The 26,348-nt window shown below is 43.7% G+C and overlaps 1 protein-coding gene across 2 annotated transcripts in view; it reads right to left on the reverse strand.

Annotated features, from left to right (window-relative positions):
* The window catches only part of CEP104 (centrosomal protein 104), a 503,971-nt gene that overhangs the window by 174,220 nt on the left and 303,403 nt on the right, over positions 1 to 26,348 (reverse strand). For both annotated transcript variants that reach the window (XM_069239963.1, XM_069239962.1), the window contains exon 11: positions 24,089 to 24,256. In XM_069239963.1, the coding sequence (XP_069096064.1) occupies positions 24,089 to 24,256 (168 nt within the window). The remainder of the gene's footprint in view (positions 1 to 24,088; positions 24,257 to 26,348) is intronic.

The following is a 26,348-nucleotide window of genomic DNA, read 5'->3' on the forward strand; positions in this document are numbered from 1 at the left end:
GTGAGGTAGGAGTTGTGAATATAGTAATTGTGCCCATGCAATGGAGTAAGTATGTATGTACATAATGTGTCATAAAAAAGTATTTATTTACAAATTTACAAGTTTTACAGTTTTCATTCCACTTATAATGGCTACAGGCTCCCGGGGAGGTGGGAGGGCGCATGTGAATCTGCAGCGTCTCATGCCACGAACAGATGTACACTGGGTAAGTGACATTTTCCGTTCGATGGCAAGTGTAGCTGCAGATAGACATGCTGTGCATAGACTAGTAAGCAGTAATCTCCCCAAAAGCGGTGTCTTAGCCTGTAGGAGTTGAAGTTGTCTGAAATAATGTTCGTAATACAGCCTGTCCTACTGTGGCTTGTTGTGTTGTTAACACATCTACATAGTAATGTTTTGTGAATGTATGAGGCGCAGACCATGTGGCTGCCTTACAGATTTCTGTCATAGGTATATTCCCTAGAAAAGCCATTGTGGGGCCTTTTTTCCTAGTGGAGTGTGCCTTTGGTGTAATAGGTAGATCTCTTTTTGCTTTGATATAGCAGGTTTGAATACATTTCACTATCCATCTGGCAATGCTTTGTTTGGATATTGGATTTCCTGCATGAGGTTTTTGGAAGGCTACAAACAATTGTTTTGTTTTGCGAAACTGTTTTGTTCTATCAATATAATACATTAGTGCTCTTTTAATGTCTAACGTATGTAAGGCTCTTTCGGCTACTGAGTCTGGCTGTGGAAAAAAGACTGGGAGTTCCACTGTTTGGTTTAGGTGGAATGGTGATATAACTTTTGGTAAGAATTTGGGATTTGTACGGAGAACCACTTTATGTATTTGTATAAAGGGTTCTTGTATAGTAGATGCTTGTATTTCACTTACTCTTCTAAGAGATGTGATAGCTATCAGGAAGGCTACTTTCCAAGTTAAGTATTGCATTTCACAAGAGTGCATGGGTTCAAATGGTGGTCCCATGAGCTGTGTTAACACAATATTGAGGTTCCACGAGGGGACTGGTGGTGTTCTCGGGGGTATGATTCTTTTTAATCCCTTCATAAATGCTTTGATGACTGGGATTCTAAAAAGTGATGTTGAATGTGTAATCTGCAGATAGGCAGATATTGCTGTGAGATGTATTTTAATAGAAGAGAATGCTAGTTTAGATTTTTGTAAGTGTAATAAGTAGCTTACAGTGTTTTTTGCGGAAGCATGTAGAGGTTGAATTTGATTATTATGGCAGTAATGTCTTGTAGTAGGTTTCCTAGCTTGACCTCCATACATTCTTGTGTAAGGTCTAAATGTCCAAATTCTGAGACTTTAGGAGCCAGATTGCTAGATTGAGCGATGCTGGATTCGGGTGTCTGATCTGTTGTTTGTGTTGAGTTAACAGATCTGGTCTGATTGGTAGTTTGATATGAGGTACTACTGACAGGTCCAGCAGTGTTGTGTACCACGGTTGGCGAGCCCAGGTTGGTACTATGAGTATTAGTTTGAGTCTGTTTTGACTCAATTTTTTTACCAGATAAGGAAGGAGTGGGAGAGGGGGAAAAGCGTAAGCAAATATCCCTGACCAACTCATCCATAACGCATTGCCCTTGGACAGAGGGTGCGGATACCTGGACGCGAAGCCTTGGCATTTTGCGTTTTCTTTTGTTGCGAATAGGTCTATTTCTGGTGTTCCCCAGCGTAGAAAGTAAGTTTGTAGGATATGGGGCTGAATTTCCCATTCGTGTGTTTGTTGGTGAGCTCGATTGAGATTGTCGGCCAAGTGGTTTAGAATACCTGGGATGTATTGTGCTATTAGGCAAATGTGATTGTGAATTGCCCAATGACAAATTTTTTGTGCTAAGAGACACAGTTGTGAGGAGTGTGTCCCTCCCTGTTTGTTGAGGTAATACATTGTCGTCATGTTGTCTGTTTTGACAAGAATGTGTTTGTGGGCTATCAGGGGTTGAAATGCTTTCAATGCTAGAAACACTGCCAACAGTTCTAAGTGATTTATGTGCAGTTGTTTTTGTTGAATGTTCCATTGTCCCTGTATACTGTGCTGGTTGAGGTGTGCTCCCCACCCCATCATGGAAGCATCTGTTGTGATCACGTATTGACGCACTGGGTCTTGGAATGGCCGCCCTTGGTTTAAATGTATAGGGTTCCACCATTGAAGCGAGAGGTGTGTTTGGCGGTCTATCAACACTAGATCTTGGAGTTGACCCTGTGCTTGTGTCCACTGTGTTGCTAGGCACTGTTGAAAGGGCCGCATGTGTAGTCTTGCGTTTGGGACAATGGCTAGGCATGAAGACATCATGCCTAGAAGTTTCATTACAAACTTCACTTGGTAGTGTTGATTTGCCTGTACGTTTAGTATTCTATTGCGGAACGCCTGTACCCTTTGTGGACTTGGAGTGGCAATCGTCTTTTGTGTATTGAGTGTTGCTCCCAAGTATTGTTGTATTTGGGATGGTTGCAGATGTGAATTTTGGTAATTTATAGAGAACCCTAGTTTGTGCAGAGTTTCTATCACGTATTGTGTGTGAAGAAGACACTGTTGCTGAGTGCTGGTTTTTATTAACCAATCGTCCAAGTAAGGGAATACGTGCATGTGCTGTCTCCTGATGTGAGCGGCTACTACTGCAAGGCATTTTGTGAATACCCTTGGGGCTGTTGTTATCCCGAATGGTAACACCTTGAATTGGTAATGCACGCCTTGGATTAACTAACCTTAAGTATTTCCTGTAGGAAGGATGTATGGGTATGTGGAAATATGCATCCTTGAGATCTAATGTTGACATGTAGTCCTGTTTTTTGAGCAAGGGAATCACGTCCTGAAGTGTTACCATGTGAAAGTGATCTGATTTGATGTAAAGATTCAGTGTTCTGAGGTCTAATATGGGTCTGAGCGTTTTGTCCTTCTTTGGAATTAGGAAATACAGGGAGTAGACACCTGTTCCTTTTTGATGGTTGGGTACTAGTTCTATTGCTTGTTTTTGTAACAATGCTTGGACTTCTAGTTGTAACAGGTCTAAGTGTTGCTTGAACATATTGTGTGCTCTTGGGGGCACATCTGGTGGCAATTGTAGGAATTCTATGCAATAACCATGTTGGATAATGGCCAGGACCCATGCGTCCGTAGTTATGTTTTCCCAGTTGTGGTAGTATGTGGTAAGTCTCCCCCCCACTGGTGTTGAGTGGTGGGGGTTTGTGACATAGAGGTCACTGTTTGGCTTGAGGGGTTTTTGGGCTCTGGAATTTCCCCCTTGCCATTGGGAATTGTCCACCCCGTATGTTCCTCGAAAACCTCCTCTTTGGTACTGGCCCTGATATGTGGGTCTGACTTGTGAGGTGGAAGGCTCTGTGGTTTGGGAACGAAACCCCCCTCTAAATTGCGGCTATCTAAAAGTGCCTCTGTTCTGTGGGGAGAAGAGCGCGCCCATGGCTTTGGCTGTGTCCGTGTCCTTTTTGAGCTTTTCGATTGCTGTATCCACCTCCGGCCCAAACAATTGTTCTTGGTTGAACGGCATATTTAGCACATCCTGCTGGATTTCTGGTTTAAAACCTGAACTCCGTAACCATGCGTAACTACAAATAGTTACTGCAGTGTTCACTGTCCGTGCTGCTGTGTCTGCCGAGTCCATCGCAGACCTTATTTGGTTGTTTGAAATTGTTTGTCCGTCCTCAACAACCTGTTGGGCACGTTTTTGGTGTTCCTTGGGCAAGTGCTGAATTATATGTTGCATCTCGTCCCAGTTTGCCCTGTCGTAGCGAGCCAGTAGAGCCTGAGAATTGGCAATGCGCCATTGATTGGCTGCCTGTGCTGCCACCCGTTTGCCTGCTGCATCGAATTTCTGACTTTCCTTGTCGGGCGGTGGTGCGTCTCCTGACGATTGGGAGTTTGCCCTCTTTCTGGCTGCTCCCACGATTCGCTGAATCTGGTGTTAGTTGCTGTGTTATAAACACAGGGTCCGTTGGGGGAGGTTTATATTTCTTCTCCACCCTAGGCATGATGGCTCTGCCTTTCACTGGGTCCTGGAACACCTGTTTGGCGTGTTTTAGCATGCCTGGGAGCACTGGCAAACTTTGTTAAGAGCTGTGAGTGGATGCCAAGGTGTTAAATAAGAAGTCGTCTTCTATGGGCTCAGCATGCATTGCTACATTATGGAAAGTAGCTGCCCTTGATACCACCTGCATATATGCAGTGCTGTCCTCTGGTGGTGACGGCTTTGCCGGGTAGCAATCGGGACTATTGTCGGAGACCGGTGCATCATATAAGTCTCATGCATCTGGGTCGTCTTGTGTCATCCCCGTGTGTGTTGATGATTGCATTGGGGGTGTTGCTACCAGGGACAATGCAATGGTGAAGGCTGTGGCAAAACCCTTGGTGGTGTCTTGTCTCTTGCCACCTTTGCCTTTGGCTGCATTTCCGACTCCTGGAATGCTAGCTTTCGTTTCATTCTTATTGGAGGAAGAGTTTGAATTTTTCCAGTGTCTTTCTGTTTGTGCAGCCTCCTCTGAGTATGGTCTGGCTCTCCCATGCCTAGTTCCTGCTCAAATCTGTGCCCTTGCATTTGGCTGAAAAGGCCGTGCTCTTCTGTATAGGAGCCTGCTTTCGGCTCCGAGGCTGCATGTTTCGACACTGAAGGTTTCGGTACGCTCTTTTTCAGCTCTGAGGAAACCTTTTTTATTTTGGGGGTGTCGAACTCTCAGTGCCGAGATGGTTCGGAGCCGGTATCTCTTTGGATGTCTTCGGCTGCTGGGAGGCCTTTTTCAGTGCCGATGTTTGGTCACTGTGTTTTCGGGTTCAGCCATGGCCTGTTGGAGGTGGCATCCCCTTGGCCTTTATAATTTTTGAGCGAGTCTTGGCCGGGGCTGATTTACTCACAGTTTGTTGCTGCGCCTTCGGCTGCTCACTTTCGGAGTCGTCCGAGTCCGAATCTTGAATGGAGAATCTCTCCTCTTCCTCGACGTCGATCTGTTCAGCCGGTGTCGACGCCATCTGGAGTCTTCTGGCTCTTTGATCGCGTAGGGACTTCTTCGATCGAAATGCCTGACAGGCCTCGCAAGTATCCTCCCTGTGTTCCGGTGATAGACACAGATTACAGACCAAGTGTAGGTCTGTATAAGGATACTTTGCGTGGCAATTCGGGCAGAAGCGGAAGGGGGTCCGGTCCATGAGGTTTGACGATGGACGCGGTCGGGCTGACCAGGCCCAGCTGAAGAGTGGAAGCCCCGAAGGGCCGCCGGAGCACTTTTTCTCTCAGTATCGATGAACTAACACTAGACCGGTACCGAGCGCAAACAATACCGTCTAATTTTCCGATAAATAGCTAATTTTCCCGATTCGAAATACGGAGCGAAGAGGAACACGTCCGAACCCAATGGCGGAAAGAAAACAATCTAAGATGGAGTCAACGCCCATGCGCAATGGAGCCAAAAGGGAGGAGTCCCTCGGTCTCGTGACTCGAAAAGACTTCTTAGAAGAAAAACAACTTGTAACACTCCGAGCCCAACACTAGATGGCAGGATAATGCACAGCATGTGTATCTGCAGCTACACATGCCATCGAACATATTATATATATATATATACATATATATATACATACATACACACACACATAATAAAATACAGGTATATTTAGATATATTTATCCATATCTTATAAATATGCTTTATGTATATACAAGAGAAATATCAATCTGGAAATATTAGCATTTGAGGATAGTGGGTAAAGAAGATTATTGGCTAACCTTATGCAAATAAATTACGCAAAACCGCTTGTCCTACCGCTGCGTCCATCCTGTCAGCAGCATCCAGGCAGTAATGTTGAGTAAAGGTGTGGCTGCGAGTCCACGTTGCCGCTCTGCAAATCTGGTTTACAGGCACTCCTGCAAAAAGAGCTGCTGAAGTAGATACTGCTCTAGTGGAGTGCGCCTTGACGTTGATTGTTAGCGGTCTTCCCGAAAGCTGGTGACAGACTTGTATGGCGGCAGAGATCCACCGGGCTATGGTTTGCTTGGTAACAGTATTTCCTTTAGTGAGTTGACCATAGCTAATGAACAATTGATCGGCTTTTCAAAATCTGATAGTCCTCTGGATGTAGTATTTCAGACACCTCTTGAGAACTAGGGAATGTAGTGCTCGCTCTGCTGGAGTTCGAGGGTTCGGGAAGAAAGTCTTTAAAACAACTGGCTCGTTCAAATGATAGTTCAAGGGAACATTAGGAATGAATTTTGGATTAGTCCTCAGAATTACCATATCTAATTTAAATTGTAAAAAAGGTGGTGAGACTGTGAATGCTTGAATGTCACTAACCCTCTTCATGAAATTAAGTGCCAGAAGGAGTGCCGTCTTCCAAGATATATATTTCTGGTCAGCTTCGTGAATAGGTTCAAAGGGATGCCTCATCAATTGGGACAGCACAATATTCAGATGCCAGGTAAGAGGAGGATGCTGAATCGGAGGAAACATCCTGAACAAGCCTTTTAAGAATTGCTTTATCATCCTGGATGACCCTAAGGATGGTAAAACTGCTGTACGATGGAAACGAGAGATGGCTGCTAGATGAACCTTGCCAGACGAATGAGAGAGACCTGATTTTGCTAATTGCAAAAGATACAGAAGAGTATGCTCTGGAGAAGACTTTAGAGGATGAACACTGAAGGTTTTGCACCATATGCAGAATCTCTTCCACTGGAGTCTGTACGTCTTATTCGTAGACTGGGCTCTGGCACAGGCGAGCACCTCTCGACAATCTGAAGGAATATCTAATCCACCAAACTCATAGAATTCAGGAGCCAGGCCGATAATCAAAGAGAAGTCGGGTTGGGATGACGGACCTGAGCCTGATTCATCATTAGCAAGTCTGGTGTTGGTCTCAATCGAATGTGAGGTTGCTCCGAGAGGAGTAGCAGCTCCGTGAATCAAAACTGGCGCAGCCATCTGGTAGCGCTCATTAGTAGTCAGCAAAGTTCTCTCTCCATCTTTTGAAGAAGTCTCCGGATGAGTGGGAGTGGGGGGAAAACGAAGGCATAGATCCCTGACCATTTGATCAAAAACGCATTCCCCTTTGACCCTTTATGCTGTTGCAAACTTGCGAAGTGTTGGCATTTTTTTTTCTCCCTTGTCGCAAATAGATCTAGACTGGGTCTGCCCCAAAGAAGAAAGAGGCAGTCAAGAGTTGCCTGGTTGAGCTCCCATTCGTGACAGGTCATCAGAGTTCTGCTTAGCGCATCTGCCAAAGTGTTGGAAACTCCTGGGAGCTGTTGCGCTCTGATTGTTATACGATGGTGTAGAACCCAATGCGACAGTTCCTGTGCCTCAAGAGACAGCGCCTGCGATCTTGTACCCCCGTTTGCTGAGGTAATGCATGATTGTGGTGTTGTTTTTTCTTATCAACACAGAGGAACCTCTGATCTTGGCGAGGAAGGCCTTGAGCGCCAGGAAAACTGCCTTTAATTCCAAAATGTTGATTTGGAGTGCAGATTCATGTATGGACCATCTCCCTCTCACTGATAGGTCCTGTGCGTGTGCGCCCATCCATCTAGAGACACATCCATTGTTAGAATGTGCACTGGTTTGTCCTTCAGGAAGGAGAGACCTTCCGAGATGAGAGTTTTTTTTTCCCACCAATTCAAGGCTTGTCTCGCTGGTAAGGTTATTTGGACAATATCGTTGAAAGACCCGTTTATTTGTTTCCACTGAATGTCCAATTCTTGTTGAAGTGTTCTCATGTGAAGGCGACAGTTTGCTATCAATGGAATGCACGAAGAGAGCACCCCCAGAAAAGATTTGTAAGTCAGGACATAATGGGACCTTCTTCTGCTGAGACGGCTCGCTAGGTTTTGAAGTTTTTTCCATCTGTCCTGAGAAGCAAAAGCTCATTCTCACTCCGTGTCCAAAACAGTTCCTAGAAAGGTGATGTTGTTCGATGGATCTAGGTGAGATTTTGCGTAGTTGGCTGTTAGTTTCAACACCTTGAAGAGAGATAAGCATCTTTCTGTGTCTCTGGCCGCCTTAGACGCCGTTTGTGCCTTTATTAGCCAGTTGTCCAAGTACAGCAACACCTGGATTCCCAACTGCCTGAGGTAGGCTGCCACTGGTGCCAGAACCTTGGTGAAAACTCGTGGGGCCGATCTGAGGCCAAAAGGTAACACTCTGAACTGGTAATGGGTGCCTGCAACCTTGAACCGTAAGAGTTTCTTGTGACTGGGATGAATAGGGATGTGGAAGTATGCGTCCTGTACATCCAAGGATGCCATGAAATCTCGTTGGTTTAGTAATCTTTAGCACATCTTGAAGGGTGATCGTACGAAACGATTGTCTTTTCAAGAATTTGTTCAGAGAGCGAAGGTCTAAATTAGGTCGCCAGTCTTCTGTCTTTTTCCGTATGAGGAAGAAACAAGAGTAGAAGCCTGTTCCCCTCTGATCCTTCGGTACGATCTCTATTGCTCCCTTGTCTATCAAGATGGCAATCTCTACTAGGAGTACTTTTGGATGGACAGGTGGAGGTCCTCCTGGTGGCACTTGCGGAGGAGATTGATGAAACTCTAGTGTGTGTCCCTTGCTGACAATATCGAGGTAGTGTGTGTCCCTTGCTGACAATATCGAGGACCCATCTGTCTGATGTGATCTGGGACCATTGGTGGAAGAGGTTGGAAACTCTGCCCCCTATCAGAGTGCTGGGATAGGGGTTGGGTGCAGGCAACTGATGGAGGTCAGTGCTCTCTCTCAGATTTTCCCCTTCTGGTTTGCCGGAAGGGTGCAGATGATGGCTGCCTTTTAAATTGTAGCGTACCCAGGGATCTAGCTGTTTCCATGTCTGCCTTTATCGATTGCAGGGCGTCATCAAAGTGCTTGCAAAATAATAGTTCTCCCTCGTAAGGTATATCTAGGATCCTCAGTTGCACTTCTGGGCAAAAAGATGTAGCTTTCAGCCACCGCTGATGTCTCAGGACAGCAGCCCCGGCTAACTGGCAGAAACCTGTGGATGATACATCGATAGCACAGTCTATAATCTCTGCAGAGATCTTCTCACCTTCCTGTAATATTTTACGCCCTTCAGCTCTATTATCCTCAGGCAGGAGGTCGATAAACTGGGATATGTCCGACCACATCTGACGGTCGTATCTTCCCAAGATTGCCAGGGAGTTTGCTGCTCTGACCGTGGTGGCCGCCATAGTTGAAAACTTCTTTCCAATTGAATCTAACCGCCGCCCTTCTCCAATAGAATCTAACCGCCGCCCTTCTCGATCCGGGGGTGCCGCAAGTGGGGACGACGGATTCCTGGACCTACGATGGGCTGCCTGCGATATCACAGAATCCGGTTTAGGGTGACCAACTAAGCTGGGTGGTGAATTGTCTGGCACTTTGTATTTCTTGTCCAGCCTTGGCAGCACCGCGGGGACTGAAGGTGGGGTCTGCATGACCTTAAGGCCCTCCTCCCAAATAAAGTAAACAATCGGTATTGCTCGAACCGATTTCCTAGTGTCCTCCTTAAAATCATAGAAGAAACAATCCAACTGCTTAGACTTATGGGTAGTTGGAATCTCTTTGCTGCTCTCTCCATCACACTATGGAAGCCACCAATGTCTTGTGGTGGAGAATCAACCAGTGGTGGTGTAGAAGGGGATGGCGTCTGAGTTTGATACTCATCCCATTCCTGGAGAAGTGATTCCGTGTCCTGTATCACGCCCTCTTCTTGTACGTCATCCGACAAAGGTGGATCGTTATCCTGACCTGATGATCAGACTGGAATAGGTTCTACAGACTCTGATGGCTGATTGGGAGGGCTCAGCGGTATTGGCGGAGGTTGCACAGGAGTGGTCGAACCCGGTGGAGGATACCTAGAATAATAATCCTGCATCATATGTTGAAAGTGGGCAATCAATGATACTGGCATTTAGATCGTTTGCTCTTGTTGCAACTCTTGAGCTCCTGGTTGCCTCTGCTCCTGCAAGTGTCCTATATATAGCTGTTCACTCTCTGCCTCATCATCTTCGTCTTGGCATTTTATTGGCAGGTCTGAAGGGCTACGTGCTCCTGGAAACAGACCATCGCCCGAATATATGTCTCCCTCCTCGTCATCGTCATCAAAAAGATGTTGTGAAGGTGCCGGCGATACCTTACTAAGTGACGTATGAGAGGGTAAAAGAGCCTGTTGACTGGACTTTCGTCTTATTGCCAGAATTCTCAAAGACAAGAATGAAGATTCTCCAGATTCTATAGTTGATTCAGAAGTCTGACCCATCGGCGGTGCGGTCGCCGACGGTGGTGCCATTAATGGCGTGGTCGCCGACGATGATCTCGTAGACGGTGCCGTTGTCAACAGAGTGATCGTCGATGGCGAAGCAGATCTTCGTGTCGTCGTCAACACTGCAGTCAGTGGAACCGTTGTCAAAAATATTCTTTGCAGCTTGCCCGTAGATGCTGATGTCGACGGTGTGCGCGTCGACGAATGAGATCTTACTTTTTTCTCCATCGACGGTCTCTTTGAAATTTCATAGCTGAAGGACCATACATCAGACTCACCGACGTTATAGTTGTTGAAGACAACGGTGATGAAGTTATGATCATGGGCGACAATGGAGCTGTAAATGTCGCAGTTGCCGTAGTCGTCGATGAAGCAAAACCTGCCGTCGATGATGCATGCGCTCGTCGACGGTGCCGTCGACAATGTTGAGATCTTAGATGCAGACGGTTGCGGGTAGCTTGATGATTTCTTAATCTTCTTGGAGGTGGTGGCTGGAGTGGACGGCTCAGAGCAAACCTTACCACCATGTTCCCTTGAATTTGAGGGATATTCATCAGCTCTTTCCTTGAAAGAATGAAGTCTCTTGACTGACTTACTGGTTTTGGGAGAAAAACTCTCCACAGATCTCTTCCTCTTCTTTGAGGGCACTGAGGTATCACTGTCTTCCTCATTAGAAAGAGAGTCTCTGGAATTACGTTTCTGGAGCCAAAGAAGGAGTCTGGCTTCTCTATCTCCGAGAGTCTTGCTGGGAAATGTTCTACAGATCTTGCAGTCTTTCACCTTATGTTCTGGGTGAAGACAGTAGATGCAGTCCTTGTGAGGATCCTCACAATGCAGCCTTAGCTTACTACAGGTGCTGCAAGGTCTAAATAAACCTTTCTTAGCTGTAGACATGATGACAAAGTACTGTAGTGAATCCTAGTTTGTTTTAACAGGATAACAGGAGTTAGCTTAGCTGTAGGCTTGTAAACTCGTGCCCCCGTCACCTAGTGACTTTTAACCTACTTAGCTTGCTCTGTCTTAGTCCATTTAATTATTTATTTCCTTTAAAATGGCGGCCTTGTTTATAGTTAGGCTACTTGTTATGAGTTTTATTATCAGTGTCACTGCGCCAAGGCGTCAAGATCAAGCACAATAGATAAACAAACAGTAGGTGTTCACACTTGGGGATTTTCCCTCTCTATACTTTCGAGGGATTGTTGATATTAATTGCCGTCCCAAGCATGCCTGCTATCTATTGTTTTGAAATACACCTACGTCAGAGGACCTTGTAGATCTGTATAAATACATCACACTTCAGAGAGATAATCAGAGGGATTCCGACCAGAGGGCATCGCCACCATCTCTGATACCGATGCTGCAGTCGTCTTGACGCTGACCCAGTCTTCGTGTCCCTACGGAGTCTGAGATAGAGACCTCATTCCAAGGTAACGAGGGTTGGGGGCTCCTCTCATGGACATGGCTTTGGCAGATAAGGTTTAGCAAACCCAGCTCTCCTTTAGGTAGGAGGTTAGGCCTATTCTCATTAGGGTATTAGAGCATATTCCATCTCGTACATATATATATAAATATATTTATTTCATATATTGCAAAAATGGTGGGGGTCTTTATAACCATGACTCTCTTCTTCACAATACTGTTGCTTGGTATATTCATTATCTTAATCATTGCAGTTCATTATCACAAATGGCAGTTATGTTAAATAAAAACTATTATAACTTCACTGCATCTGTGTTGTTGCCTTTGTTTGTATGAGACATAATACATCTGTGAGAAAAGGGTAATTTCCATTTAACCACGACAACCCTGAGATATCTTACTTTGAGTCCATGCGTAAGCGACTGCTACAAATCACCTTTTACTATTGTGTTTCTGGTGAGGTACTGCTAGTGAGCCGGTAAGGTTTGGACAACAGTTACAACTAGTTGTAGGAAGAGACTTAGTCACCTACAAATGAAAGTACTGTCATCCTGAGACCAGCAGTCTTGCTCAGAGCAAGAGTCCAAACTACAACAGTACAGCTGATAAGTTAGAAATGGAATATCTGGAAATTATCTCCTGAACAGAAGGTAAACTGAGCAGAGCTCAGGGAGACTCCCTTACACATGATGTGCGATAGAAAATCTGAGAGACTGAGCCTCTGTGCTGAGGGTTCTAAAGAGGTGGTCTCGCCTAATTGGCTGGACTTTGGGTCTTTTCTAATGAAGCTAATAAGCTATGAAAGTGAATGTGTTTTCTACCATTGACTACAAAGAAAAAATAAAATAAAATAATAATAATAATTTCTACTGCTTTCTATGTACCGTGGGACTCCCACTTTGATGACGGGGAATGATTCAAGCATGTGAATCTATGAAAGATACCCCAATACTGGACAACTCCAGGTAAGGGCTTATGACGTCTAGACTTGGGGTCAACCTATTGTGGGAGTTGAGCCTGGCTTAGACTAACTCGCCATCAAGGTTTCCCAAAAAAGGCTTGTTAAAAAGGCAGCAAGGACGACAAAGTAGCAGGTCCAGGCTGCACATTTTCAAGTTTGCCATAGTTACTATTGTAGGTAACTGCAGGTCCAAAATGTCTGCTGCTCTGCAAACCACTACCGTCTACTACGATTAAGAAGACACTCTCCTAAGTGATGGGCACTGTTTTGTTAATTCAAACCTATGTCAGGGAAAGCATCTAAGCCACTGGCATTCTGTAGGTTAAAATATAAGCAAATATCACTGAACCGAGGGAGCTAATTTTCACCCTTCTTATTGTCTTCTTCATCATGGAAACATTTTAAGAGCCCTTGAATGGTGTCAAAATCTGAGCCAAACAAGGCTTCTAGCCTATGACAGTAATGGCATTGAAGAAGAGGCTGGGTATCATTCAGTACGGAGGCTGCATCGTGATAATTTTTATAGATGTCAGGGAGCTAGGTGGTTGCCCAGTTATGTCAGTGAGCTAGCTCCAAGTAGGATCTGTTGGCAGAAGTCCAACTAAAAGCCTCTGTGGTTCCATGGGGACTGAAGCACTCCAGAGGGAGCAGGGAACACACCACAAGGTTCCAGCATGACCTATTTGCCACAAGGCTGAGGACAGCCCAAGGAACTCAGACTCTCAGGGATCAACCTCAGAAGAGCTTCGGAGTTGAACAATGGTAGCACAGTCAGATCTTTGGAGTGCTGACAATCCAACTTCTCTATGGAGTGGGGGTGGTGAGATAACGACAAGTTCCACTGGGACATTTTGCACTTGTCGAGGCAATTGTCCCTTGACCTCATCCTAGACTACTTGGAAGAGGGTGCACTCATGCGGGACAGAGACCTGGAACAGGAGGAGACTTGAGGAAAGGAGCAGGAGTGTGTCCCCTGTTTGGAGTATGACCTACCTCACTTTTTGTACTTGGCAAAGTATAACTTCGTCTCCAGCTCCCTGATCGCCTTCGGGTATACCAGTGAGCATTTGTCACATTACTTTGTGTTGTGCCCACACCACAGCTAGTAACTGCTTCCTGAAGTTGTGGCATAGCTTGAAGCCTGTGGTTTCTGGTTGTATCATTTCCATAGCACACTAGCTATTTGTTGAAAATATAATTTTGTTGTCAATTATATCAGACAAAGTTAGGATCTAAGCTCTGGATACTCCTCAAAGGGTGGTGAAAAGATGAAACTGATGTAATCCTCCTGATACTGCATCCATACACTGCTCCACCACTTTGGAAGTCGGATTTAGGTCACCGCAGAGAATGATGATGCGACCTACCTGTCTTCAACAGCTATTCCTAAGAAAACATCTGGATACAGTCTGGGAGAATTCACAAGGTGAGGAATCTGCAGTTAAAGCTATCCATCAAACATCTACCCGCTTGGTCCAAATGGTAAATCTGATGTCTAGAAAGAGGTATAAGTTTGGCTAGATTCATACTTAAACACAACTGAAAATAAATCTGTTAAAGAGATTGAAAGGCCTGTCAGAACAGATAATTCCTTCAGACCAGCCATCTGTGCTGGACATTCTATCATTAACTGGATTCGGGTTGAACAGCACCCCCTTAATCACAATCTTCGGAGAGGACATAGGCTTTTCAGAACTCACCAGTTTAAGTACCACCAACATTCACATAACAAAAATGTATTGTCCTTATTACAGGCTAAATAATGATCTAATGACCCGGAAGCAGCTAACAGCCAAGCCCACGATGTTTTCATGTTTCGTTTGCTACGTGAAAAATGTAACTATTGTGGCTCTGAATTTGGCAGGAGGAATATATACTCCAGTGAGAATGGCACTCTCAATAACCAGGAGAACAATGTTCAACACTGAACAGATTTCCTGCCCATCCTTTACTGGGCGCCCAAACCTCTGCAGGTTCAAATGTTTTTAACTACACAGCTTAGGCAGAGATCGCCATACCAGTGTCTCAAATCTCTTTTTATAAGCCTTTTGATCCCTTCTCCTCTCCTTCTCCTCTCTAGCTCTCCATCCCAAAAGCTGTGTACTCCTGCCCAGGTTTGGTGGTGGTGCAGGAGGCAGTTGCAGACCCCACTAATTTTGGTGCTCATTCTACACTAGGGCCCAAGGCATCTAAGGTTTCCTATTACAGAAAACACTTCCCAAGCATTCATTAAAGGTGAGTGAGCTGTGAAATTAGAGAATCCTCATATCTTGTTCTACCACAGAATGTACACTTTGCTAGTCCGCAGCAAAATAAAGTTACAGATCTATTAAAGACCAAGAGGTGATAATTTTCCCCCCACTTTTAACCATCATAGTTTATGAGGATGCACACTCTTTAGTATCCCATGGGCCTTCTTGGGAATGTTCTTCTAACAGTAGTGACATTCACATATAAAGTAACAACATAGTTACTCTTGTTCTCGTAGAAGTCCTGTCACATAAATCAGTGTACATACTGATATTATTCAGACAATTTATTTTTGTGCAGATCCTGATCAGAAGCTGATCCAGAAGATGAGGTTAGAAGTTAAGTGGACACTTTTCAAAATGATCTCAAGATGCACATTCCTATAAATATTGCAGAAAACCCACTTCCACTTAAAGGCTTCGAATGACTCTTTCCTTAACACTACTACTAGGCTTACCAAATGATAGTTTTAAATGAGTGGGTGTTTCTCTGCACTGGAGGAGCCCTCTGTAATAAAGTGAATCCACACCAGATGAAGATATGTGGTAGGAGGTATTTATTACAGCCTCAACCAACAGCCAGCATATCAACTGTCATCCAGAGAACCCTCATCACAGAACCTCAGAACAAGCTGGTTCCATGCCCAGTGTTCTGGCATGGAGCCATGTTACATCATTACACTTCTTCCTCTTTACATTAGAACAGAAGTAACATGAGAACAAAAAACACATTTGAACAGAAAGAAAAAAAAAAAAAGGTAGAAAGAACTACACAAAATCACGCAAATGTAAAGGAAACCTGCGTGTTCTGACACTCCTACGAGTATTATCAGACCTTAAATCAATGTCAGAGGGAAAACGATAAGAAGTATCATCTCTCCTGTCGGCCACACCACACCCCCCAAAATGTGCTACACGACTATGATTCCAGATGCGACCATCATCCGTCTTGACAGCATTTTTAAACAGCTTAATGATAGTTTTTGGAGAGGTATATTTTGACCAATTTTGACACCCAACAGGAGCTTTGACCTTTACTTTATCTCCAACCTCAAAATTTGTAACTTTCGCATTATTCCTTTTATCAACATAAATCTTCCTTTTGCTTTGCAGAGACACTTCTTTGTCTCTCCAATCCCCAATACCATTGTTTTTCAAACCCTTCCCAGCAACCATCCAGCCAGGACACAAACAAGTATTTGGAGACCTTCCCCTGAGCAGTTCAAAAGGAGTCTTCCCCGTTGATGCATGAGGAGTGTACCTGTAAGCTGTTATACGACCCTGCAGTTCTTTTCTCCAATCTAAACAGTTTACCTTTGCTAATTGTATACTCTTTTTTAAAGTCCTGTTGAATCTCTCCAAAGCACCATTCGCCTCTGGATGATATAACGCAATTTTTTATGTACAATTCCACATTTTACAAAATACTCCTCCATCTGAGCAGAACAGAACTGCGGACCATTGTCAGAAAGAATAGAGTTAGGAAAACTCTCGCGTTTGAACACAGATTCTAAAAAACTGATCACAGATTGAGAAGTGATCTCTCTCACCAAACTCACCTCCACCCATCGTGAATACAAATCCAGCAACACCAACAGGTAAGGAGTCTGATGTTCTCCATGCAATGGCCCCACAATATCGATAGCTAATTCATCCCATGGACTTTTTGGTAAACTTCTACAAACCATAGGTGAACATCTTGGTTTGAGCACCTTATCACTAGCTTGACAAGGTGTACACTCCCTAACAGTACGTTCCACCATCAAATCTAATCCAGGCCACCAGAAATCCTGACGGATGCGCTCTTTGGTTTTAGAAATGCCCATATGCCCTTCATGAGCCATGTTCACAATGACTTCTCTCAAACTCAATGGGGGAATCATTCTTGTGCCCCTCATTAGAACACCATCAACAACGGCTAACTCATTCGCAACTAACGACCAAGGTTTAACCAGACTTCGAGACTTATGCTGTTCCAAAAGAGACATCACAGAACACAATTCACTATCCTTTTGCAACTCATCCCTCCATTCATCTTCCTTTACAGCCCCCAGCGTAACATCACAAACTCTTATGCCACACTCAGCATCACATTGATCATTTTCATCCTGAGATTTATCATTCTCTACCACCTCCACCAATCTCGACAGACAGTCTGCCGTTACATTTGTCTTTCCCGGAATGTATTCAAACATGAAGTTATACTCCTGTAAGGAAATGACCCATCTCCTGATCCTCGAGGAAATTGAGTCCAAACCCTTCTTCTCAAAAATTTCTTTCAAGGGTTTATGATCAGACCTGACTACGAAAGAAGATCCCCACACAAATTTTCTGAACTTGTTTATGGCCCAGAAAATTGCCAACGCTTCCTTCTCTATAACAGAATACCCTATCTCTGCCCCTTTCAAGCATCTTGAAGCACAAGCTATTAGCACCTCTTGGCCCTTCCTGATCTGAAAAAGAAGAGCACCCAGCCCCTTTATACTCGCATCAGTAACAATGAAAGTGGGATTCCCAGGTACAAAAGCTTGTAAGTTTGGTGCATTCCTGAGATCATTTTTTACTTGTTTAAATTCTGTACCACACTCTTCCGTCCAAACAAACTCTGCATTCTTACACATCAACTTCCTTAGATTTACTGTCTTATCTGCAAAATTTCGTATAAATTTGTTATAAAATTCTGCCATACCTAAGAATGAAGAAACCTCATCTTTTGTACACGGTTCTTTTAACATTTCGATAGAATCCACCAAATCTTTTTTAGGACTCACCCCCTGCCGTGAAATATGATGACCCAAATAATCCAGTTCAGTGACTCCAAATTTACATTTGCTTCGCCTAAGAGATAACCCAGCATCAAGCATCCTTTTAAGCACAGCATGCACCCTCTCATCATGTTCTCTCACGTCTCTCCCACATATTAATACATCGTCCTGGTAGCACTTTACGCCTGAAATGCCTTTAAAAAGATCTTCCATAATCCTCTGAAATACTGAGGCCGCAGAAACCAGCCCAAACGGCATACGCAAAAACTTGAAGGCCCCCATTGGCGTAATAAAAGCCGTTAATTCTTGACACTCTTTACTCAACGGAACCTGATGGTATGCTGAAGCCATATCCAGAGTGGTAAAATAACAAGCACCATCCAACGATGATACTAATTCCTCAATATTGGGAAGTGGGAACTTATCAACCACCACTTCTTTATTTAAGGCACGAAGATCCACACATAGACGGATTTCATTATTTGGTTTACGTGCCACAACAATGGGAGCTAACCACTCCGTTGCCTCTACAGGCTGTATAACACCAGTGGACAACAATTTATCTATCTCTTTTTGTACAGCGTCTTGGACACAAATGGGAATGCGTCTAACTTTTGCTACAACTGGTACTGCGCCCTGTTTCAACTTAATATGGTGATTGTACCCCTTTAAACACCCCAAGGTGTCACTGAACAATTCACCAAAAGCTCTCACAAACTTGTTTTCGTCACCCTCAATAGATTGTACCTGAACAGATGGATGTGCATTAGGATTGAGAATGACACCCAAACGTGCTTGATGACTCCAGCTCAACAAATTATCACCCCTCTCAGCAACATAAATCCTAGCATCAGTGAACCTACCATTGTACTCAATGCAGTCATCAAAATAACCTAATAACTTAATTGGCAACCCACCATAACCCGTAGGTTTAATATTAGGTTTGAACAGTTTCTTCCTTCCTTGAAAATTCTTCATAAAAAAATCCTTTGAGAGAAACGTGATGTGAGAGCACGAATCAAATTTCATTTTGACTCTAACATCCCCCACCAAAACCCATTCAGAGGGATGTTCCACCTCACTCTCACTAACTTGAAAACTGACTTCCTTTATTTCTGATCTAAAATCTCTCCTATTCCTCATCCTACAATTTTTTCCAAAATGTCCTCTTTTCCCGCAAACATTACAAGTAATCCTATTATCAGGACACTCACTTGCATTATCCATGTGTCCAAATCTTCCACATCTGTAGCAATTTCCTTGAAAAGGTGTTGCAAACCTCCTATTCCCCCGTGTCTTTTCTGCGCTATTTTCTATTACAACACCTTTTTCACGGACACCATCATACTTTTTTTTCTTCTCATCTTTTTGTATGACTTGACACTCCACCTCTTGTGCTTTTACACTGACCTTGTCTTATTTATGTGCTTTACTTAGTTCTCCAACACAATTTAACATATGCTCTACCCTTTTTGCAATACTAACAACCTCATCCAACGGTGGCTCGTCCTTTAGCCAGAGTTCTTCCCTCACTTTATCACTGCAACACCTCAGCACAAACTGATCTCTAATCCTTTCTTCTACCAACGCCCCAAATTTACAACTTGAAGCCAACTTCCGTAAAGCCGTAATATATTCTTCAACACTCTCCTCTTTCCTTTGCTCCCGCAAACCAAAATGGTACCTTTCCATAATAGTACTAATCTTTGGCAAGTAATGTAAATCTAGTTGTCTTGCACATATTTCATATTCATTCAACCCCCTCTGATCAGCTTGCGACAATGGAGGTAGATTTTCCAACACCTCCTGTCCTTCACCCCCTAAACAATGTAACAAAAGTGCCTGCTTCCTTTCACCACTCAAATTCGTACCACACACCCTGGCATAATTCTCAAAAATCTTTTTCCATTTCTTCCACTTAATAACCGGTTCTCCTGGATCTGACAAGAAAAACGGCGGCGCCGTAACATTCTGCATACTCACAAGAGGTGTAAAACACTTCTTCCCCACAATATATTCCAAACCCTACTAGTTGCTAAAAGTACTTAAAGTCCAAAAGGTGTGCCAGTCACCGTATGTCCCAGCACGATGCCGCTATATCAAACACGGGTCTTCAGGTGTGTTTGTCACCGCAGAGACAACCTTTTCAGTTTAATTCATTTTACAACGCCCAATACTTGTATTCCACAAGTGCAATAAAGTTTCCAAAGAATTGTATATTCCCGTGACCACAAACCAATATAGTGATCCTTATCCAGTCTCCGTCTAAGTTTCAACTTCCAAAAGACCGTCGATGTTCTTCTTCGATGTCCTCCAACAATTGCGCTGTAAAAAAAAAAATTTTTTACAAATAAAAAAAAATTCCTTCTTCCTCATCTAAGATGGCTGCCACGAAAATTTTTGTCCGTTTTCTTCAGGCAGTTGGGCTTGCTTTTTCTTTGAGCAATCTCGGATCGTTTTCCTCACTCAAAATGGCCGCAACCAAACATCCAATCTATTTTCTTTAGTCAATCTGGCTTGTTTTTCTCCTTTCACCACACTCAAGATGGCCGCCAACAATTCCCACAGCTTACAGTCCTTTTTCAATTGCTCACTGACCTTCTGATGTCGTGAAGCATACAGAGACCACTTTGATCCTTAGTAAAAGCTCAAACAGCTTTCCACAAAGCCCCTACAACCGCAATTTCACACTTTTCTCCGCTAGAACATGCTGCAAGACGCTCTATCCTCTCCCAGCACGTCTCTGTAAGTTATCTCCGTTTTTCTCTTAAATAATCCAAGCTCTTCCTTCTTTGTTGTTGTTGAGGCTGTCCCTTCCTCTGGGTTCCTTTCTCCGCCCCCTCGTCGCCAGTTTAATAAAGTGAATCCACACCAGATGAAGATATGTGGTAGGAGGTATTTATTACAGCCTCAACCAACAGCCAGCATATCAACTGTCATCCAGAGAACCCTCATCACAGAACCTCAGAACAAGCTGGTTCCATGCCCAGTGTTCTGGCATGGAGCCATGTTACATCATTACACCCTCCATGACACTAAATAAATGTGCAGCAGTATACCCATTAAGAATATGGTGATAAAGAGCTGAACGCACTTTTATCCTTTACAGCTGCAGCAGTAAGTGCTGAAAGGCTTTCTCCAGCTATGGGATGAAAAAACATGACCAGAAGGGATACGTCATTTTGGGTTGGAAATTATTTGAAAGCAAATCGAGAGTTGGCGGGATCTGGAGATTGGGATACTACTGGTTTAACAACAGAAGTCGATCTGTTAAGACAGGACTAAATGCTGACCGATAAATAAACAAGAGTTGAATCTGAAATGTCTTCCATGCATTTTTTAAGATCTTTTGATAGCAGAGGAAGTAGCCGATGCCCATCCTATGCATTATCCCCCGTCAAAAAATCTATAGCAGTGGGGAGAATCTGTCTATAGAATAATCTAAATTAAATGGTGCCATTCATTTCTCAAACGACTATAAAGATAAGCCAGCAGTTGTCTAAGGACAGTGGGTCTTGAAACAGCACAGCACCTGTGAATACAGTGAGGTTTTGCATGGCTTCAGTGCTATTTACATCTCTAAACATTAATGAAATACTGATGGAAAAACATGTGTACGAGCTTCACTTTTGATAACTTTTACACTTAAGTTGGTTTGATCATAAGCAAGCACTGGAAAAAAAAGTTCAAGGGCACAAAAGCAAAAGCACGTAAAACCCGGTTTTGTTGAGTGCTGCAGCAAAAAGCAGAGTGCAGTTACTTTCCAGGTATTATGAGATCATAACAAGGAGACACCTCTGGCAGCACACTGATCAATTCTGGCCACCATATCTATGTCTGAATGAAACATGGATGTAAACAGTAAGACAGAAAGACTTTGTAGTCGCTGAGTCAGGGAAATGGGGAATTGCTTTCTAGGTATATTGTTTTTCAGTATGCAGACCAGTGTGAAGCATTGAGTTTACATCCGGGGTCGACTATCCCACCACTCCACCCCTGTAACCATTAGCAGTATAATTTCACATTGAGGCTGGCCTAAGATAACATATATCTGTGAGCACTATCAGAATTTTGGGGGAGCTCAGGTGATTTGGTACCAAAATTGTATTTCTAGGGACAGATCGTTGTCTAGGCCCTCAGAGCTTCTCCCGTTGTCAATCGGGTCATCATCACCATTGCTAAGCAATCCGAGATATGCAAGGCGTATTTTGTCAGGACTTGTCACAGATGCTTATTCACACCCCTATCCACCACTGGCTATGGGCATGCCAGAAGTTATGCCGCTCAGGACTGTGGCTGTCACATGTGCTGTCCAGTTGTTATCCCTACGCCATTCCCATCACATTCAATCCAGTCCTAATGCAATCAACTCAAAAGCCATGACTTGATGTTCCATCTGAGGAGCAGGCTACTGTGGGACTTGAGGATCTATGGCACGGTTCGAGGATCGTGCAGTCTATAAAAGCCACGCTCAGTGCAAGGGCAGGTGCTTGGCTTCCCACCCTGATGATGAGAAGAAGCCTCTGCTTGGGCTCTGCTCTTCACCTGTGTAGCTCTGCTTGGGATCTGCTCTTCACTTGTGCCCAGCTGCTTGGGCTCAGCTTTTCATTTTTGTTCCTTGCCCTCCATTCAAAATTACCTTCAATCCAGATGTCTCGAACATATTCCAAGACGTTGTTCCTTTACAGAGCTTCGCTTCTTTGAATTCCTTCTGTACAGTCACCTCAAAGATATTCCCGAATACTATGAATTATTCAACCTTTCCCGTTACAGTCCAGAGAGAGTTAAATATTACTTGTTTGTATTGTGGCACTCCTCTTGGGCCCCTTTACTGTCTGTTGCATCTATCACAACTTTACATTTTAGCTGTAACAACTGTCTCTTGTGCCTCTTCAGTGGTATATGCAGATCCTGCGTGAAGCATTGTTTCTTATTGGCATCTCAAGATTTGGAGCAATGATAACTGCTATGGGACATCAAAAAAAGGCCTGTCACAGGGCAATTATTTTGGCTCTAGCAAGATAATAGTACTTTGCAATCTATAAGCTGAATATTTACAACACTGCGTCAGTTACTAGAGTACATTTTGTGTACGTCTCATTCCCTTTAGTATGCTAATATTAATGTGAAATCTGTATGTATTTTAATTTGATGTGAGAGCAGAGAGTAAAAGTAGTTTTGTATTCTGTTTGTTATAAAAAAAAAGCTGTCATAGGGATAATACGTATTGGCAGGGTTACAGTTTTTGCAATGCTATATTTGATTTTTATGGGCACATTTTTCCTTGGAGGTAGAAAGGAGGTTTGAAAGTTGGCTGGAATAGTAGTAGGATTGATTCGCTCCTTGTTTATGTGAACTGCCACTATATAACTACAGTGAATTGGGGACATGAGCTGCAACGGAATATAGTTATGACACAACTGTTTCCCCTTCTTCTGTATTGCAGCTAACACTTGAAAAACAATACAGCTATTTTTTCATAAACAACTATCACTCTTTAGAGACTGCAGAAAATCTGAATGAATCTCAGTCTGGTGGGATGAGCTGTGTGACATGCAGATGACTTCTCTTGAGTCCCTTTTCTCATATTTATAACTCCCTTCACTGTCTGTCCCATACCTTCATTCAATGCCTCAGGTTAGTGGTGCCTTGAGCCTAACATGGTGCAGTTTCTCTGTCACCTGGACTGGCGAGGTAGGCTTATCTTCCGCATTAATTCACTCAGTGCAAAAGATATGACCTGGGGTTAATGCTCATACCGTAACACTTCCTAAGCGGTCTGCCATCAGTTGATTTGTATCTCATTAGTCAGGTCACTCTGCTGCATTGCATATGAAGTAGACACCATGAGATAGAATATTACGGAATTTCATAGGAAAAAGGCTAACTTTCATGTGGCCAAGACCTGCCATTTTGATACCTGAATGCTGGGGAGAAGAATACACATAACACTGATTCTCACTAACGTGCCTCCCTTTCATACCTTATCAGGGGCTTTGCAGCAGTAGAGTAGAAGAGATGGGTGGGCAAAGTTGTTCAGACTTTTGTATAATGCAAGTGTAGACAATAATGGAAACAAGGATGGAAACAGATGAGTTTTCAGGACAAGAAACACAAAACTATAATAGCTACGTTTTTTATGCACAAGCCTCACATGTACCTACAAATCAAATTCTACTGAATTCTTAGCTAGAAGTCTTAGTTCTCCAATTTAACAGCAAAGAACTTGTGGAAGAATATACTAAAGAACAAAGTGCACCAAGTAATGACAAATCAGTAATTGGACTTAAATGTCTTCTATAATTTGAGTGGAATCCAAAACCAGGTCCTGCTTTTTAAGAGAAGAAAGAAATTGGAGGCAATATGTGTTAAATATTAGCTCTTAAAAGGCATAAGTAGCTGCTCAAATAAATAATAAAAGTTGGGAAATTACTAGAGCAAACTCTAAACTCACCGAGGACACTTTGTCTTTGATGGCCTTTCGAACGAGGAAGACAGCAGCTCGAAGCATATTTTTCAAGTCATCCTTGGATGTTCCATTTGACATCTCCGTCAGCTTTCGATACACAGCAAGCAAGGCATCTTCTCGATATGACCAGGTTTTGGAATAGGCTCCAGCAACCTAAAGAAGAAGAAAAGTAGAGTTAAGATATTTTCAGGCCTGGTCTTCCTATTCTTGCAATGATGAGAACATTTATTGAAGGTTAACAAGGTTTGACACTTTACTTGGCTAAACCGGCAAGTGGATTAATTTGCATTATACAGAGTCCCATATTGAACCTTTAAATTCTGTAGGCTTTAATCCTTTGAAAGCCAACTGTCAGCGCTTTGGCGCATCTTCTGCGTATGTTTATTTTTTAGGGGCTGAGAAATAATCAAGTGACTCTATACAATCTTCCAATTTTCCTTTGGAGTAGGATTTTAGTAATCCGCGAACTTGCTTAAACAATTTTGATTTGAATTTGGTTGCTAACAGCTTGATTTGTATTTTATAGCATGCATGACTGTCTCTAACTTGCCCCTGAAGGACTGACAAAAATGGAGAACAGTTAGTCCCCCTATCTGCATAAACACCCCATGTCAAATGTGATATCTGCAGACATGTAGAAAATTTGGAAAGCACACTTATAATGACAAAGCAGTGTAAAGGTAGAACACAAACAATCCCACTTTGATCCTGTTCCAAGTTCTTGACCATGAAAGAAAACTCCTCACAGACTATTCAAAGATTAAATAAGATCAAGGGCAATTTGTTTGATAACCAGTCTTCCAGAAGTAGGGGACATTACTTAAAAGTCTTCCTGGAGAGTTGTGAATCTGCCTAGCTCCCAAAAGTCTGCTGTCTGGTCTCAGTCAGAGGAGAGACTGTTGAGGAGAAGAAGCCCAGCCATGTTCTAGGAGCAGTGGGCACACATAAGAGTATAACTGGTGCCGACCAGAGGGACCTGTTCTGCCAATACCCCTTATGTGTGCAGTCTTGACAGCCCAGGCAAAACTACACTGAAGAACACAATAGGCAAAGAAGTGTAACCCCGGCCAAGCCCCTTACTTCCACTGGCAGTATCTACCTCGTTGGCAGTGTTATACAAACTACTTACCCCTGCCACGGCCCCATGGAGCTTTTCACTGACTGCATAGAAGACAGTGAAAAGCGTGACAGGTGCAACTGCACCCGTCGCATCGTCACAACACCGCTGGCTCCATTTGGAGCCAGCTCCCGTATTGCAGCCAACATTCCCGCTGGGCCGTTTACGGCGCCAATGTTGTAATGAGGGCCTATGTCTCCACCAGATATATCGTTACCGGAGGTAAGTAACTTGTACATCTGATAGAGGCTTCTAGTTGCAGATTTCTTACCCTTTGAATAGATACTCGGACAATACCATCCCCCAAGGTGGGCTGCAAACCACAATCACATCAGGAAGGCCCGAATGAGCAAAGTAGCCGTCCCTACCGACCTGACTTTCCAGGCAGTAGTGCTTGGTGAACGTGTGCAGATGGCTGCCTGACAGATATCCAAGACTGGAACGCCTTGTGCTAATGCTGTGGTAGCTGCAGTTACTCTGGTTGAGTGAGCTCGCAAGCCCTCTGGGGATTGCTTCTTTGCCAAAGCGTAGCACATTTTGATGCATAGAAGGACCCATTGTGAGATGGTTCTCTATTGCATCGCCTTCCCTTTCTTCACCCCCACATATCCTACAAAGAGTGGATCGTCCACCTGGAAGTCTTCAGTACGATCAAGGTAGAATGCCAACGCTCTTTTTCGGTCCAGGTGGTAGAGCCTCTCCTCCTCATGTGAGGGATGTGGGGGTGGGTAAAAAGTAGGCAAGGTGATGGATTGACGTACATGGAAGGGTGTTACTACTTTAGGGAGAAAAGAAGCCCTAGTGCGGAGTACCACTTTGTCAGGATGTACAGCCAGAAAAGGTGGTTTAGATGACAGAGCTTGGAGCTCACTTACCCTGCGAGCAGAGGTAATGGCAACCAAGAAGGCAGTCTTGATGGTTAGGAGCCATAAAGGACAGCTATGAAGCGGCTCTAATGGAGTGCACATCAGATATGTGAGGACTACATTTTAATCCCATTGGGGCATGATAAATGGGATAGGTGGGAAGAGATGTGTGAGGCTTTTGAGAAACCTCCCTACAACAGGAGATATGAATAAAGAAGGTTTGCCAGGTAGCCTCAGTAAGGCAGAGACAGCTGAAAGTTAG

This window comes from Pleurodeles waltl, chromosome 6 (assembly GCF_031143425.1).
Source record: "Pleurodeles waltl isolate 20211129_DDA chromosome 6, aPleWal1.hap1.20221129, whole genome shotgun sequence".
Lineage (NCBI taxonomy): Eukaryota > Metazoa > Chordata > Amphibia > Caudata > Salamandridae > Pleurodeles > Pleurodeles waltl.